General features: G+C 49.1%; 1 protein-coding gene across 2 annotated transcripts in view; it reads left to right on the forward strand.

The window, feature by feature from the left end:
- LOC128704461 (fez family zinc finger protein erm-like) overlaps positions 1-6,914 on the forward strand; it is a 129,315-nt gene extending 122,401 nt beyond the window's left edge. For both annotated transcript variants that reach the window (XM_070103129.1, XM_053799606.2), the window contains 3 exons: positions 2,142-2,419; positions 3,699-3,805; positions 4,668-6,914. In XM_070103129.1, the coding sequence (XP_069959230.1) occupies positions 2,142-2,419; positions 3,699-3,805; positions 4,668-5,253 (971 nt within the window). In that variant the 3' untranslated portion in view covers positions 5,254-6,914. The remainder of the gene's footprint in view (positions 1-2,141; positions 2,420-3,698; positions 3,806-4,667) is intronic.
- Positions 6,915-17,057: the final 10,143 nt, after the last annotated feature.

Genomic DNA, 17,057 nt, shown 5'->3' on the forward strand with positions numbered 1-17,057 from the left:
ACCACTCAGCATCACCCAGCATAACCCATCATCACCCAGCATTACCCAGCATCACCCAGCATCACCCAGCATCACCCAGTACCACTCAGCATCACCCAGCATCACCCAGCATAACCCATCATCACCCAGCATCACCCAGTATCACCCAGCATCACCCAGTACCTCTCAGCATCACCCAGCATCACCCAGCATCACCCAGCATTACCCAGCATCACCCAGCATCACCCAGCATCACCTAGTATCACCCAGCATCACCTAGTATCACCCAGCATCACCCAGCATCACCTAGTATCACCCAGCATCACCCAGCATCACCTAGTATCACCCAGCATCACCCAGCATCACCTAGTATCACCCAGCATCACCCAGCATCACCTAGTATCACCCAGCATCACCCAGCATCACCTAGTATCACCCAGCATCACCCAGCATCACCTAGTATCACCCAGCATCACCCAGCATCACCTAGTATCACCCAGCATCACCCAGCATCACCTAGTATCACCCAGCATCACCCAGCATCACCTAGTATCACCCAGCATCACCCAGCATCTCCTAGTATCACCCAGCATCACCCAGCATCACCTAGTATCACCCAGCATCACCCAGCATCACCTAGTATCACCCAGCATCACCCAGCATCACCTAGTATCACCCAGCATCACCCAGCATCACCTAGTATCACCCAGCATCACCCAGTACCACTCAGCATCACCCAGCATCACCCAGCATCACCTAGTATCACCCAGCATCACCCAGCATCACCTAGTATCACCCAGCATCACCCAGTACCACTCAGCATCACCCAGCATAACCCATCATCACCCAGCATTACCCAGCATCACCCAGCATCACCCAGCATCACCCTGTACCACTCAGCATCACCCAGCATCACCCAGCATAACCCATCATCACCCAGCATCACCCAGTATCACCCAGCATCACCCAGTACCTCTCAGCATCACCCAGCATCACCCAGCATCACCCAGCATCACCCAGCATTACCCAGCATCACCCAGCATCACCCAGCATCACCTAGTATCACCCAGCATCACCTAGTATCACCCAGCATCACCCAGCATCACCTAGTATCACCCAGCATCACCCAGCATCACCTAGTATCACCCAGCATCACCCAGCATCACCTAGTATCACCCAGCATCACCCAGCATCACCTAGTATCACCCAGCATCACCCAGCATCACCTAGTATCACCCAGCATCACCCAGCATCACCTAGTATCACCCAGCACCACCCAGCACCACCCAGCATCACCCAGCATCACCCAGCATCACCCAGCATCACCTAGTATCACCCAGCATCACCTAGGATCACCCAGCATCACCCAGCATCACCTAGTATCACCCAGCATCACCCAGCATCACCTAGTATCACCCAGCATCACCCAGCATCACCTAGTATCACCCAGCATCACCCAGTACCACTCAGCATCACCCAGCATCACCCAGCATAACCCATCATCACCCAGCATCACCCAGTATCACCCAGCATCACCCAGTAACTCTCAGCATCACCCAGCATCACCCAGCATCACCCAGCATCACCCAGCATCACCCAGCATCACCCAGCATCACCCAGCATAACCCATCATCACCCAGCATCACCCAGTATCACCCAGCATCACCCAGTACCTCTCAACATCACCCAGCATCACCCAGCATCACCCAGCATAACCCATCATCACCCAGCATCACCCAGTATCACCCAGCATCACCCAGTACCTCTCAGCATCACCCAGCATCACCCAGCATCACCCAGCATCACCCAGCATCACCCAGCATCACCCAGCATCACCCAGCACCACCCAGCATCACCCAGCACCACCCAGCACCACCCAGCATCACCCAGCATCACCCAGCATCACCCAGCATCACCCAGCATCACCCAGCACCACCCAGCATCACCCAGCACCACCCAGCACCACCCAGCATCACCCAGCACCACCCAGCACCACCCAGCATCACCCAGCACCACCCAGCACCACCCAGCATCACCCAGCATCACCCAGCACCACCCAGCATCACCCAGCATCACCCAGCACCACCCAGCATCACCCACCATCACCCACCGCCACCCAGCATCACCCAAAAACTAACACATCTCCCCATCTCACACTCCAGGAACCTCCAGCATCACCACATCTCCTGGTGTGCCTAACACAGCCTGCCTAGTCCCTCCCAGTGCCACCCCAGCAGCACTCCCGCCAGGAAGCCACCCTGAGGACCCCGGTGGGGTGGCAGTGGGCGGTAAGAAGAGCGGAGGGGCGGGCGTGGGCGGCGGAGTGGGCAAAACACAAAAGACCTTCACCTGTACAGAATGTGGCAAGGTGTTTAACGCCCATTATAACCTGACAAGACACATGCCAGTACACACAGGGGCCAGACCCTTCGTCTGTAAGGTGAGTATCCTGCCCCTGAGGGATACCCCTGGGTACTGGTGTACCTGGAGGGTATTCCTAGAGGGTCAATCAATCCCCCATGACCAGGCCTCAGGGATATTTATCCCTGAGGCCTGGTCATGGGTATCTTTTCCATACCTGAGATACCACCACAAATATCTCTACAAGGTATACCCCTCAACAAATCCTAATCTTACTTATCCAGAACTATATCTTAGCTAATCCTACTTATCCAGCAATATAACTTTGTTAATCCCAATTACCCAGGATTATATATTAGCTAATCCCAATCATCCAACATTATCATCTATATTTGTAAATTTATACCCTATTCTCTCTTTTTTTTGCGTATTGTCTTTTTTCCATTTCAATCACTGTAATCTAAAAGATATCTATATCTATAAATGTGCCGTGTTTATCTTTATCAATAAGTGTTATTGATTATTGAGATAGTGAAGATTTACAATGACTTAGTAAGGCCTCCTTCAGATTATGCAGCTCAGTTTTAGTCTCCATGTCACAGAGGGGACATGAATGCCCTGGAAAACATGCAGGAAAGGAGGATAGTGTTGACCTCGGGGCGTCAACATTGTATAAGTGTTGGCAGTAAACTTACCTGAATACTTGGCTTCACGTCGAGAAGTATAAGTAACATGAGTTCTCAGGTTATACTTCAACTCTACGTATCGTTCAGATCATGTTTCCTTTAGATTATGCTAGTTCTGATTTCCGTGTCATGTAATGGATGTAAATGCGCTGGAAAACATGTAGGGGAGGAGGACAAAGTTGGACCCATGTATCAGAAATCTTCCCTATGAGGACTGACTGAGGACCTTGAATCTGCACTCTCTAGAAAGGTGTAGAATTAGGGGGATATGATTGACGTGTATAAATGGAAGACAGGAACAAATAAAGGGGATGTAAATAATGTGCTGAGAATCTCTAACCAAGACAGGACTCGCAGTAATGGGTCAAGTTGGAAAAATTTAGATTTGGAAAGGATGTAGGAAAGCACTGGTTTGTTAATAGAGGTGAGGATGAGTGGAACAAACTCCCGAGTAGCGTCATTGAAGCTAAAACCTTGTGCAGCTTTTAAAACGGGCTGGAGAAGTGTGTGATTAGGTATGGATGGGTATAAGATAAACCTGCTTAGCATGGGCCAGTAGGCCTTCTGAAGTTCTTCTCCTTTCGTATGTTCTTATGGCAGTGATTTGTGTATGGTGGTAGTGGTGGTAATGGTAGGATCCAGAGGCGTCTACTGAAGGTGATGTCATTACAGGTGTGTGGGAAAGGGTTCCGACAAGCGTCTACATTATGCCGACACAAGATCATACACACCTCAGAGAAGCCTCACAAGTGTCAAACCTGCGGCAAGGCCTTCAACAGGTGAGTCTTAAGCCTTGGCTCACACCCTGAGAGACCGGGGCTCGGTCCCCGGCACGAGTGAAACCCTTTAGAATATTTCCTTACACATCTTGCACCTGTTCACCTAGCAGTAAGTAGGTATCTGGAAACAGTTTCGCTCTCCAGGACCGTTTCGCTCTCCAGGACCTTTGTCAAGCCATTAAGGCTTGACAAAGGTCCTGGAGAGCGAAACGTTGCCACAATAAAATGTCATATTAGATGCATCTGTGTCCATTTACCTAACATTCTGTCAGTAATTCTATCGTTATTACCACCAGTAAGTGTTAGCCGACTGGTGTGGGAAGCATCCTGGGGGAGGGAATTAAGGGACCCCCCCCCTCTTCAATAGTAGCAAGCCAGTCTTGATGACATAGCTTTAATGGGCTACTAACCCATCGGGTTAATAATCAAAACAAAATCATATTTAATTTATTATTCAAAAAATCTATTAAATCAACATTGTCTTTGCTCAAAGTATTGTGTATTTTTTTTTCCTAGGATTGCCTCCGTCTATATATAAAAAGGTCTTTAATTAATTAAAGAATCTAGTAAAACAGTATTTTCAAAGCTTTCTCCTACTGAGTTATTATTTATTTTTCTAGTATTGCCTCCGACTATTAAAAAAGTCTTTAATTAATTAAAAAACCTATTGAATAAATGTTTCCCTAGTTCTTTGATTCATTATGTATTTTTTTCCCAGTGTAGCCTCCGACTGGGTCGAGAGTCTTGTAGCGTGTAAAGAAAGTTGAACGTTTTGTGGCGTGCAGAAAAAATTAGTTTTGTAATGTAGAGAAAGTTGAGTCTTGTAGCGTGCTGAGTACTTAATGAAGTTGTTGTATGACAGGTCGTCAACGCTGAACACTCACGTGAGGATCCACAACGGCTACAAGCCTTATGTGTGTGAGTTCTGTGGCAAGGGCTTCCATCAGAAGGGCAACTACAAGAACCACAAGCTGACCCACTCTGGGGAGAAGGCCTACAAGTGCCACGTTTGCAACAAGGCCTTCCACCAGGTGTACAACCTCACCTTCCACATGCATACTCACAATGACAAGAAGCCCTTTCAATGCTCCATCTGCGGCAAGGGCTTCTGCCGCAACTTCGACCTGAAGAAGCACATGAGAAAGCTCCACGATAACACTCCCTACACGTCCACGTCTCCGTCTGTGTCTCCTGTAGCAGAGGGTAGCATGAGGTCCAGCCCCTCCACTCCGCTGACCAGACAGTTCTCAGTGCTGCCGTCCCTGATGGGTGGCGCCACCTCCCTCCCCACCAGCATGGCCTCCCTCACCTCACTATCCCACCCTCCTGCCACCATGCCGCCGCCTATCCCCGCCCACTTCATGAACCCATTTCTCATCGGTCCGCCTGCGCTGCCAGGGTCCTCTGGCGCGCCCTATTTCCACAAGATTCCGTCCTTGTTGGGCTGATGGCTACTGCTGGCTCACCTCACCGCCACCTCCGCCTCCTGACCCCTCACAACACGTCCAACTGTCGTGTTCTTCCTTAACCACAAGCCAAAGAATCCTTTGTCTGCACCATAACACAGCTTCCACCACCCTGTGGTGACCTGTGGTGTTGCCTGACCTAACTCCTTCCCCTCACACTGACCCGGTGTCACACATTGTCTAGTCCTGCTTAATGTCTCGGTCAAGAAGCCAGTAACTTCATCCCAGAAGACCTTACCTATCCCTTTTCCAGCCATTCCCTATACCTATCTCCCCGCGAGGCAGCAAGGAGAAGTATTATCCAGATTGAGGTGATCCAATCCCATTCATTACCGAAACAAGGATCTGAATCATCCATTAGCATCCTTCACTCCCCCAGGGCAGTGCCCTGGCTCACTTGAGCTAGCGACTATCTTCAGCTAGTCTGCCACTTGTTATTCCTGCTTTATGCTGTGTGAGAAGACAGAGTTGAAGACCAGCGAGCACAGGAGAGGCGCCGACCATCATCCAACAGACCTTAAGGCAAGTTAGACCAATGAGAAGTGGCCCCTACAGCAAGTAATGTCAAGTCCGTCTGCCTCATCAGCAGCAACAAGTACATGGGAATAGCTACATGATCAACAATCAGACAGAAAAGTAGGTGGAAGTCCACACAGACACTCTGCTGAGGAGACCCATCTACAGTACCTCTGTCTAAACTGAGAACTATCATGTATTATCGAGGTGTTTGAGTCAAGGACAGACAAGCAGACAGCTCTCTCAGTAGCAATCTTCGGTGTCGTCAGCTGATGGCACTTTGAGGGCGTTACCAAGACGCCCTCTTCAGAGTACACCAGGCTGAGGGGCAGACTGCAAACGCAACCAATAAACGACATCTTAACCTTTTAAGCCGTTGAGAAGGACGGGTCCCCAACTACTCCCGGTGATTTTAGTGTGACGACTAAGCCAGGGAGTGTATTGTGGTCCAGGTAGGGAGCACATGTAACCCCTCACTATTCTCTCTTCGTCTGACACCCTGGCTGAGGGGTAATCTCCCCTCACCGGCGCCTCATCCTACCTCCATGGAGTTTGATCTCCTCCCCTCACTGAGGGTCAGATCTGTACCACTCTGAGTTTTTTCCCTTCCTGGATCTCTCACTGTCGTCTGATCTCGTTACAGTATTAACCTTCCAGTGATCTCCCTAATCTGCCAAGCAGGAGTCTCCCTCACTAGACCCTGAAATACAAGGGGAAAAACCACAAATAAGACACATGAACAACATTCACGTATCTTTATTGCCTAGACGTTTTGCCCGCACAACAGGCATATGTGTCTTGAAGAATGAGACCCTTGTGCAACATATGGGAATCTTTATTAAAGAAACGTTTCGCTAGCCAATGGCTTCTTCAGTCCAATACAGAGAAAATTGGTGGAAGATGAGGAGGAGGAAGAGGTAATCAGTCCCTGAGCCTGCAGAGGACTTCAGCTCTATGGAGCTGAACTCTTCTCCTGACTCAGGGACTGACCACCTCAAATGCTATTTCTCCAAGGTTGGTGGACTGATTATATCTATTTCGTTTCACTGTTACGGATGCTGCCTCTGTATTTGACTGAAGAATTCTACTGTGTGAGCGAAACGTTTCACCAATAAAGATACATATCTGTTGCACATGTGTCTTATTCAATTTGTCGGTATTTTATACCATTTTCCAACATAGCCTTCAGAGGTCCTGCTTGTCAGAGGTCCTGCTTGTCAGAGGTCCTGCTTGTCAGAGGTCCTGCTTGTCAGAGGTCCTGCTTGTCAGAGGTCCTGCTTGTCAGAGGTCCTGCTTGTCAGAGGTCCTGCTTGTCAGAGGTCCTGCTTGTCAGAGGTCCTGCTTGTCAGGGGTCCTGCTTGTCAGGGGTTCTGCTTGTCAGGGGTTCTGCTTGTCAGGAGTTCTGCTTGTCAGGGGTTCTGCTTGTCAGGGGTTCTGCTTGTCAGGGGTCCTGCTTGTCAGGGATCCTGCTTGTCAGGGGTTCTGCTTGTCAGGGGTCCTGCTTGTCAGAGGTCCTGCTTGTCAGGGGTTCTGCTTGTCAGAGGGTCCTGCTTGTCAGAGGGTCCTGCTTGTCAGGGATCCTGCTTGTCAGAGGGTCCTGCTTGTCAGAGGGTCCTGCCTGTCAGAGGGTCCTGCTTGTCAGGGATCCTGCTTGTCAGAGGGTCCTGCTTGTCAGGGATCCTGCTTGTCAGAGGGTCCTGCTTGTCAGAGGGTCCTGCTTGTCAGAGGGTCCTGTCTGTCAGAGAGTCCTGCTTGTCAGGGATCCTGCTTGTCAGAGGGTCCTGCTTGTCAGGGATCCTGCTTGTCAGGGGTCCTGCTTGTCAGAGGGTCCTGCTTGTCAGAGGGTCCTGCTTGTCAGAGGGTCCTGCTTGTCAGAGGGTCCTGCTTGTCAGGGATCCTGCTTGTCAGAGGGTCCTGCTTGTCAGGGATCCTGCTTGTCAGGGGTCCTGCTTGTCAGAGGGTCCTGCTTGTCAGAGGGTCCTGCTTGTCAGAGGGTCCTGCTTGTCAGAGGGTCCTACTCATCAGAGGGTCGTGACGGGTCCTGAGATCTCTGCTCTGGCTGTTATGACCTGTAGTTACTTAAGTGTCAAAGTATAGGTTGTTATTTTATGGTTGTTGGCGTTCGTAACGCCATTTTTACTCATAGAAATGTCTAGTCACTGGTACTTTCTGCCATGTAATGTATATATTGTGTATATGACTTGTGTGTATATGTTGTGTATATGATGTATATAGTGGTGAGAATTGCCTAGGTGGACCACCCAGACTTATGTGTTGTTGTTGTTGTTGTTTGTTAACCTTTATCTTCCGGATGTGACGTCTTCAACATGGCCCCATATTGTTATTGTATCCGGATGTGACGTCAACATGGCTACCATATTGTTTTTGTATCCGGATGTGACGTCATCAACATGGCCGCCATATTGTTATTGTATCCTGATGTGACGTCAACATGGCCTCCATATTGTTGTTTTTCTATATGGATGTGACGTCAACAACATGGCCTCCATATTGTTATTGTATCCGGATGTGACTTCATCAACATGGCCACCATATTGTTTTTGTATCCGGATGTGAAGTCATCAACATGGCCGCCATAATGTTATTGTATCCGGATGTAACGTCATCAACATGGCCGCCATGGCAGACTTGTTCAACTTGTTACTGAGATTATTTAACAAGTTTTATGGTGATGATCAGCTTTCAGAGTCAGTCAGCTGTCACACAGACAAAGAAGAAGGTGGCACGGTTCACCTGATCGCTCTAATAGCTCATGTCACACCTGGGGTAGCATCATTATCAACAATTTTGAGTCAGTCACGTCACTCTAGTCATGACAGTTTTAACGTCACCTTAAAGCTGGACCTATCACAGAGTGTATTATCTACGACGTCACAGAATTAAACGGGTTTTAAAATACATTTAAAATGTAGAATAAAAGTCAGGAGTACCGCTGGGAGTGAAGGTATGACCACCAATATTGGGCTGGATACGGTGTCAGCCGTGAGTGGCCCTATAGCCAACTCCAAAGCATTAGTCCCACTCGCTGCTGCCAGTCGCGTTAAAACGACGTCAAAATTATATAAACCGGTTGTTTAGGTGTTCCTAAACCATGATGTTAGGCCCAGTGATGACATCATTGATGTATATAGCTGTGCTGAAGCGCAGCGCAGGGTAGAAATGGCGCAGATATGTGCGTCATCTGTTGAGAGGGATAAAGACTGAGCGTGGGCAGTAGTTGCCCAGGGTCAGTTTGTACAATAAAGTAATTATTATTACAGCGAGAGCTCTTGTTTTATTGACCTGTGCTCCCACACCCGCCTCGGGATTACACAGGATTGTGTCAGGGGTGAGTCTTTTAAGCTCCCGTTGCACCTGGGACAAAAGAACCGTCAACTTAGTGGTCATACTGAAGCAAGCACGTGTGTACACACACACACACACACACACACACACACACACATACACACACACACACACACACACACACACACACACAAACAGAAGCTGTGATTCGACCCTTGCAACCACATATAGATGAACACACACACACACACACAATCACAGATACACAAAGGAGCTGTGAATCGACCCCTGCAACCTCAAATAAGTAAGTACATACAATCAAGTAGACATGAGCCATATAAATTCATTAGCCATGTGTATGACTAGCAAACAGTCAGACGTCAGAATAATATTCTCATTATCTTAGATCAGTCCTCGAGTACCTGGTACCAGTGTGGAACCCACACCTGCTTAAGTAGGCGCAATAACTCTAGGCCCAAAGGTCTGCAACCAAACTAGTCTGAGTATTAATTAGAATGTAAAAGACGAATAACCGGAAGAAACTTGATAATTTGTATGGAGAGGCCTAGGGAGAGGCCTAGGGAATACATGAGTGAAATTCTCCAAAAGAAAACACTCTCACATAAGAGAGACACCTTCCGACGATGTTTCAGTCCGTCCTGGACCCAGGAGAGACACCTTCCGACGATGTTTCAGTCCGTCCTGGACCCATTGTCAGGTCACTACTAAGGTGAGAAGAGTAGAGAAGGTCAGAAGACAATACCATAAGTCCCTCTCACAGGTCAGAACTTTTGTTCACTTGTTCCAGTCAAGGTATCGTGTGTTTTGTTCAGTTGTTCCAGCCAAGGTATTGTGTGTTTTGTTCACTTGTTCCAGCCAAGGTATTGTGTGTTTTGTTCACTTGTTCCAGCCAAGATATTGTGTGTTTTGTTCACTTGTTCCAGCCAAGATATTGTGTGTTTTGTTCACTTGTTCCAGCCAAGGTATTGTGTGTTTTGTTCACTTGTTCCAGCCAAGATATTGTGTGTTTTGTTCACTTGTTCCAGCCAAGATATTGTGTGTTTTGTTCAGTTGTTCCAGCCAAGATATTGTGTGTTTTGTTCAGTTGTTCCAGCCAAGATATTGTGTGTTTTGTTCAGTTGTTCCAGCCAAGATATTGTGTGTTTTGTTCAGTTGTTCCAGCCAAGGTATTGTGTGTTTTGTTCACTTGTTCCAGCCAAGATATTGTGTGTTTTGTTCAGTTGTTCCAGCAAAGATATTGTGTGTTTTGTTCAGTTGTTCCAGCCAAGATATTGTGTGTTTTGTTCAGTTGTTCCAGCCAAGATATTGTGTGTTTTGTTCAGTTGTTCCAGCCAAGGTATTGTGTGTTTTGTTCAGTTGTTCCAGTTGTTCTGCTTGGAAGGAATGTACCAAAAATACCAGAGAAACTAAGGTAACAGATATTATCATGGGTGAGCGCTAAACCTGTAGGGATTATACAGCGCCTGTGGCTGTTGTGAGGCTTTTAGCCTCAGTTCAGGGAACTGGAGCACAGATACAATTCCCTAGATCAAGAGCCCCTCACCAGGAAGATAAAAGCAGTTAAGTTAAGTGGACCAAGGCTATGCAACACACCTTTAAGCTGAAAAAACTGATGAATAATAAGTGTGTTAGGAAGTGTTTTTTTGATGTCAGGATGGAAGAAAAAGCCAAGAATTGCGACTAAAAAAGTGGGGGGGGGGGCAAATTTAATACATAGTTTTAAGATCAGGTATGACAAGATCCAAGAAAACGGACATTAGTAATGTTTGTCAATGGGATTTAATTAAAAGAGTTGGCCAGGAGCTGTGACTCAACCCCTTCCCCCCGGCACACACAGAGAGGGAAATATAATTTAGATAGACTGACTTCCATACTGGAGAAAAAATAAACTAACCCTTGTCGACAACCATCTTTTTCCTCTTCCTCCTCTTTCTGTTCCTCCTCTTCCTTACATCAGCACCTCAGAGAGGTCCCCAACCATCACAACTTCTCCTCTTCCTTACATCAGCACCTCAGAGAGGTCCCCAACCATCACAACTTCTCCTCTTCCTTACATCAGCACCCCAGAGAGGTCCCCAACCATCACAACTTCTCCTCTTCCTGATATCAGCACCTCAGAGAGGTCCCCAACCATCACAACTTCTCCTCTTCCTGATATCAGCACCTCAGAGAGGTCCCCAACCATCACAACTTCTCCTATTCCTTACATCAGCACCTCAGAGAGGTCCCCAACCATCACGACTTCTCCTCTTCCTTACATCAGCACCTCAGAGAGGTCCCCAACCATCACGACTTCTCCTCTTCCTGATATCAGCACCTCAGAGAGGTCCCCAACCATCACAACTTCTCCTCTTCCTTATATCAGCACCTCAGAGAGGTCCCTAACCATCACAACTTCTCATCTTCCTTACATCAGCACCTCAGAGAGGTCCCCAACCATCACAACTTCTCCTCTTCCTTACATCAGCACCTCAGAGAGGTCCCCAACCATCACGACTTCTCCTCTTCCTGATATCAGCACCTCAGAGAGGTCTCCAACCATCACAACTTCTCCTCTTCCTTATATCAGCACCTCAGAGAGGTCTCCAACCATCACAACTTCTCCTCTTCCTAATATCAGCACCTCAGAGAGGTCCCCAACCATCACAACTTCTCCTCTTCCTGATATCAGCACCTCAGAGAGGTCCCCAACCATCACAACTTCTCCTCTTCCTGATATCAGCACCTCAGAGAGGTCCCCAACCATCACGACTTCTCCTCTTCCTGATATCAGCACCTCAGAGAGGTCCCCAACCATCATAACTTCTTCTCTTCCTCATATCAGCACCTCAGAGAGGCTCCCAACCATCACAACTTCTTCTCTTCCTCATATCAGCACCTCAGAGAGGTCCCCAACCATCACAACTTCTCCTCTTCCTGATATCAGCACCTCAGAGAGGTCCCCAACCATCACAACTTCTCCTCTTCCTTATATCAGCACCTCAGAGAGGTCCCCAACCATCACAACTTCTCCTCTTCCTCATATCAGCAACTCAGAGAGGTCCCCAACCATCACAACTTCTCCTCTTCCTCATATCAGCACCTCAGAGAGGTCCCCAACCATCACAACTTCTCTTCCTTATATCAGCACCTCAGAGAGGTCCTCATCATCACAATCCGTCCCAGTACCCACAAAATCTGTTTCACTTCTCCCAAACATGAACACAGACTGAAGGACTCTCAACCTTCTCACTTAATTCTCATAAGGCTGCCATTTTCTGCTCTCCAATTTCACAGTTTATCTGGGTGTGAGGGTCGTAGATCAGGCAGGTGTGTACACCTGGGGGGCGACTTCAAAAGTGTAGTTGCAGCAGCAGCGCCAGGTGTGAGAGTGTACATGATGGGAGAGGTATTAGCGGAGGTATTAGCGGAGGTATTACCAGAGTTTGTGATATGGCGGAGCACGGCAACACCGTAATCCATTCTTTTTTTAATCCGCAACACCGACCGGAGTGTGAACCCGAATGCTACGAATCCCCGACCCCAACCCGACTCCAACCCGACCCCAACTCGACCACCTCCCCTCTTCCTCCTGTCCCCCAACCCCCTTTAAGTGCAACCTAGAGGGTGACTGACAACTTGAAGGTGGAAAGGGTAGGAAGAGAGGGTCGAGGCAGCGGGAATGGAAAGTATTGATCGAGAAAGCAGAACCGAAGCCGGTGTCACGGGAAGGTGGAACGAACACCAGATCTGTGGAACCCTGGACATAAAGATTAAGGCATATTAAAACCTTTCGTCTATTGATTCCAGAGCGTATTAGGCTCCATCAGGAATAAATCCTTGGTCCCGGGGTGTTTATGCTATAGCAGGGGAATGTGCTGGGGGAGGGATGTGGGGAGGGGAGGCTGTGGGCACTGCTGGGGGAGGGAGGAACGTGGAGAGGGGAGGCTGTGGGCACTGCTGGGGGAGGGAGGAACGTGGGGAGGAGAGGCTGTGGGCACTGCTAGGGGAGGGAAAGAGATTGGGAAAGATCGGTTGTGGGCACTGGTTGGGGGGAGGGGGGACAGGCTGGGGCATTACTGCGAAAGGGAGGGGGAGCCAAGCTGGGGCACTACTGGGGGAGGAGAGGGAGAGACAGGCTGGGGCACTACTGGGGAGGGGAAGACTGGCTGGGACACTACTGGGGGAGTGGAGGGAGAGACAGGCTGGGGCAATACTGGGGATGGAAAGACTGGCTGGGGCACTACTGGGGGAGGGAAGAGACAGGCTGTGGCACTAATGGAAAGGGGAAGACAGGCTGGGGCACTACTGAGGAGGGAAGACAGGTTGTGGCACTACTGGGGGAGGGGAAGGGAGGGGGAGACAGGGCTGTGGCACTAATGGGGAGGAGGGGGACACAAGCTAGGACACTACTGGGGGATGGGAGGACACCCTATGGTACTCCTGGAGGAGGAGTGGAAGACACCCTGGGTACTACTGGGAAAGAGAGAGAAACGCCCTGGGGTTACTACTGGGGGAGAGTAATACACCTGGGGTACTAAGCTGGACGAGGTCAAGATACCTGGGATACTCCTGGAGGAAGATAAGACACCTGGGGCACTCTTGGAGGACAGTAAAACACCTGGAGTATTGCCGGAGGAAGGTAAGACACCCTGGGGTACTCATGGATGAGGACAAGACACCCTGGGGTACTCCTGGAGGAAGGTGAGACACCTAGGTTACACTCGGAGGAGAGTAAGACAAACTGGCGTACTCCCGGACGAGGGCTAGACACCTGGGGTGCTCCTGGAGGAGGGTAAGACACTTGGGGTGCTCCTGGAGGAGGGTAAGACACCTGGAGTGCTCCTGGAGGAGGGTAAGACACTTGGGGTGCTCCTGGAGGAGGGTAAGACACCTGGAGTGCTCCTGGAGGAGGGTAAGACATCTGGTGTGCTCCTGGAGGAGGGTAACACACCTAAGTTACTCCTGGAGGAGGGTAAGACACCTGGGGTGCTCCTGGAGGAGGGTAAGACACCTGGGGTGCTCCTGGAGGAGGGTAAGACATCTGGTGTGCTCCTGGAGGAGGGTAAGACACCTGGGGTGCTCCTGGAGGAGAGTAAGACACCTGGGGTGCTCCTGGAGAAGGGTAAGACACCTAAGTTACTCCTGGAGGAGGGTAATACACCCTGGGGCACTCCTGAAAGAGGGTAAGATACCTGGGGTATTCCTGGAGGAGGGTAAGACACCTGGGGTATTCCTGGAGGAGAGTAAGACACCCTGGGGTACTCCAGGGGTGTTTCATCAAGGAATATCCTGGGGAATTTAATGACCCGCGTTACAACAGAAGCTTCTCAACACAACGGTAATGTTTGCCTGTTTAGCCCACTGTTGACACAGCTGTTAAGTTGCCGGCAATTATTATCTGAGCTTTTTCCAGCTCTCACCTGTGAGGTGTGTCAACACCAGTGGTGGATACTGTCAACACCAGTGGTGGATACTGTCAACACCAGTGGTGGATACTGTCAACACCAGTGGTGGATACTGTCAACACCAGTGGTGGATACTGTCAACACCAGTGGTGGATACTGTCAACACCAGTGGTGGATACTGTCAACACCAGTGGTGGTAGTTACTGTCAATACTAGTGGTGGATACTGTCAACACCAGTGGTGGATACTGTCAACACTAGTGGTGGTTACTGTCAACACTAGTGGTGGTTACTGTCAACACCAGTGGTGGTAACTGTCAACACCAGTGGTAGTAACTGTCAATACTAGTGGTGGTTACTGTCAACACTGGTGGATACTGTCAACACCAGTGGTGGATACTGTCAACATCAGTGGTGGTTACTGTCAACACCAGTGGTGGTTACTGTCAACACCAGTGGTGGTAGCTACTGTCAACACTAGTGGTGGTTACTGTCAACACTAGTGGTAGTTACTGTCAACACCAGTGGTGGTTACTGTCAACACCAGTGGTGGATACTGTCAACACCAGTGGTGGTAACTGTCAGCACCAGTGGTGGATACTGTCATAACTAGTGCTGGTGGTTACTGACAACACCAGTGGTGGTTATTGTCAACACCAGTGGTGGTTACTGTCAACACCAGTGGTACTGTCAACACCACTGGTGAATATAAGAACTAGAGGAGACATAATCACGACATACAAGATACTCAGAGAACAGACATAAACACGAGGTACAGGGAATCAGGAGACATAGACGAGCCACAGTCAGGAATTACTTCTTCAGCCTCGGGGATGCAAGTGGAATAACTCTACCACCACTACCACTATCACCACCACCGCTACCACCATCACTACCACCAACACACCCAGAGAGAAGTGTTGGTTGTGTTTCTTGAGTTGATACCTGGAGAGGTTACCAAACACAGGAGAAGTATAATAGGTGAAGGAAAGAGGGAGGTGTGTAATAATTAAGACGAATCAACATGACTGCATATTGCCTTCCGGTGAGGTGCTTTTGTTAATGTGGAAGTGTTGGTGGTGGTGTGGAGGGGGTTGGTGGTGTGGAGGGGGTTTTGGTGTGGTGTTTGTGTGGTGGTGGTGGTGTGGGGGACGTGTTAGTGGGGTTTGGTGGTGGTGTTTGTGGGGTGTGGTAGTGGTATGGGGGGTGTGGTAGAGGTGTTCGTGGGATGTGGTGGGTGTGGTGGAGGTGTAGCGGGTGTGGTGGGGGTGTAGCGGGTGTGGTGGTGGTATGGGAGGTGTTTGTATGGTGTGGGGGGTGTTGGTGGTGGTATGAAGGGTGAGGGGTGGTGTTGATGGTGGTGGTTAGGGGTGTTGGTGGGGCGTCGGGGTGTTGGTGGGATGAGGGGTGTGTGGTGGTGGTGCGTGGTGGTGATGATGGTGTTGGTAGTGGAGTCACCTGTTCACCACCAGTCAAGAACATTTTAATACCTAAAATGGTGTCTACACTGAGAATAACACGCCACATTGTGTGTCTGACAACCAGCTGCAGTCCTGAGAGAGTCTACCAGAAGGGAATACTTCCATGTGTAATGTTACAAAACCATCCAGCCACCCTCCCCTGACAGATCAGACTGCCCCCGCAGTGTTTCTACTCTACATTGAGAGAAATACACCACACGTTGCAAAATGACAACCAGCTGTAGGCCTGAGAGAGTCTTCCACCCTCCCCTGACTGATCAGACTGCCCCAGCAAATCAGCTATTGACACATGCTGCCGCCAGCTGGCTATAGCCACCGTGCTTACAGCTAAACAAACCATACCACAGGCGGGGATAGAACCCGCGGTCAGAGAGTCTCAAAACTCCAGACCGTCGCGTTAGCCACTGGACCAGCTAGCCACAATGAATCTTATTGTGGCTAGCTGGTCCAGTGGCTAACGCGACAGTCTGGAGTTTTGAGACTCTCTGACCGCGGGTTCAAATCCCGCTCGTGGTATGGTTTGTTTGCAATCGTGTCATTACGATTTCGTGAGTCGTGCTTACAGCTGGCCGGAATGATGCATACAACGGCGTGGTTGTGGAGCTCTTCTTCCATGGATCAAGCCTCAGACTTTCACATGTCAAGGTTATGTATGACCCTGACGGGTTTAGAGCATTTACATGTGTCTTATGATGTTGATTGATAATAATAATAATAATAATAATAATAATAATAATAATAATAATAATAATAATATTATTATTATTACTACTACTACTACTACTACACAGCCGAGGAGGGTGTGAAGAGGCTGCTAAGTGTATTAGATACCTCAAAGGTGGTGAGATCGGACATCTCTCCGTGAGTTCTGAGAGAGGGAGCAGAGACGCTGTGTGTGCCACTAACAACAATCTTCAGCACATGTATCGAAACGAGGCGACTACCTGAGGTGTGGAAGACAGCAAACGTAATCCCAATATTTAAGAAAGGAGACAGACAGGTAGCACTAAACTACAGACTAGTGTCACTGATATGTATAGTATACAAAGTCTTGGAAAAGATTATCATGAAATGAC

The sequence above is a fragment of the Cherax quadricarinatus genome, chromosome 84 (genome assembly GCF_038502225.1).
Source record: "Cherax quadricarinatus isolate ZL_2023a chromosome 84, ASM3850222v1, whole genome shotgun sequence".
Classification (NCBI taxonomy): Eukaryota; Metazoa; Arthropoda; class Malacostraca; order Decapoda; family Parastacidae; genus Cherax; species Cherax quadricarinatus.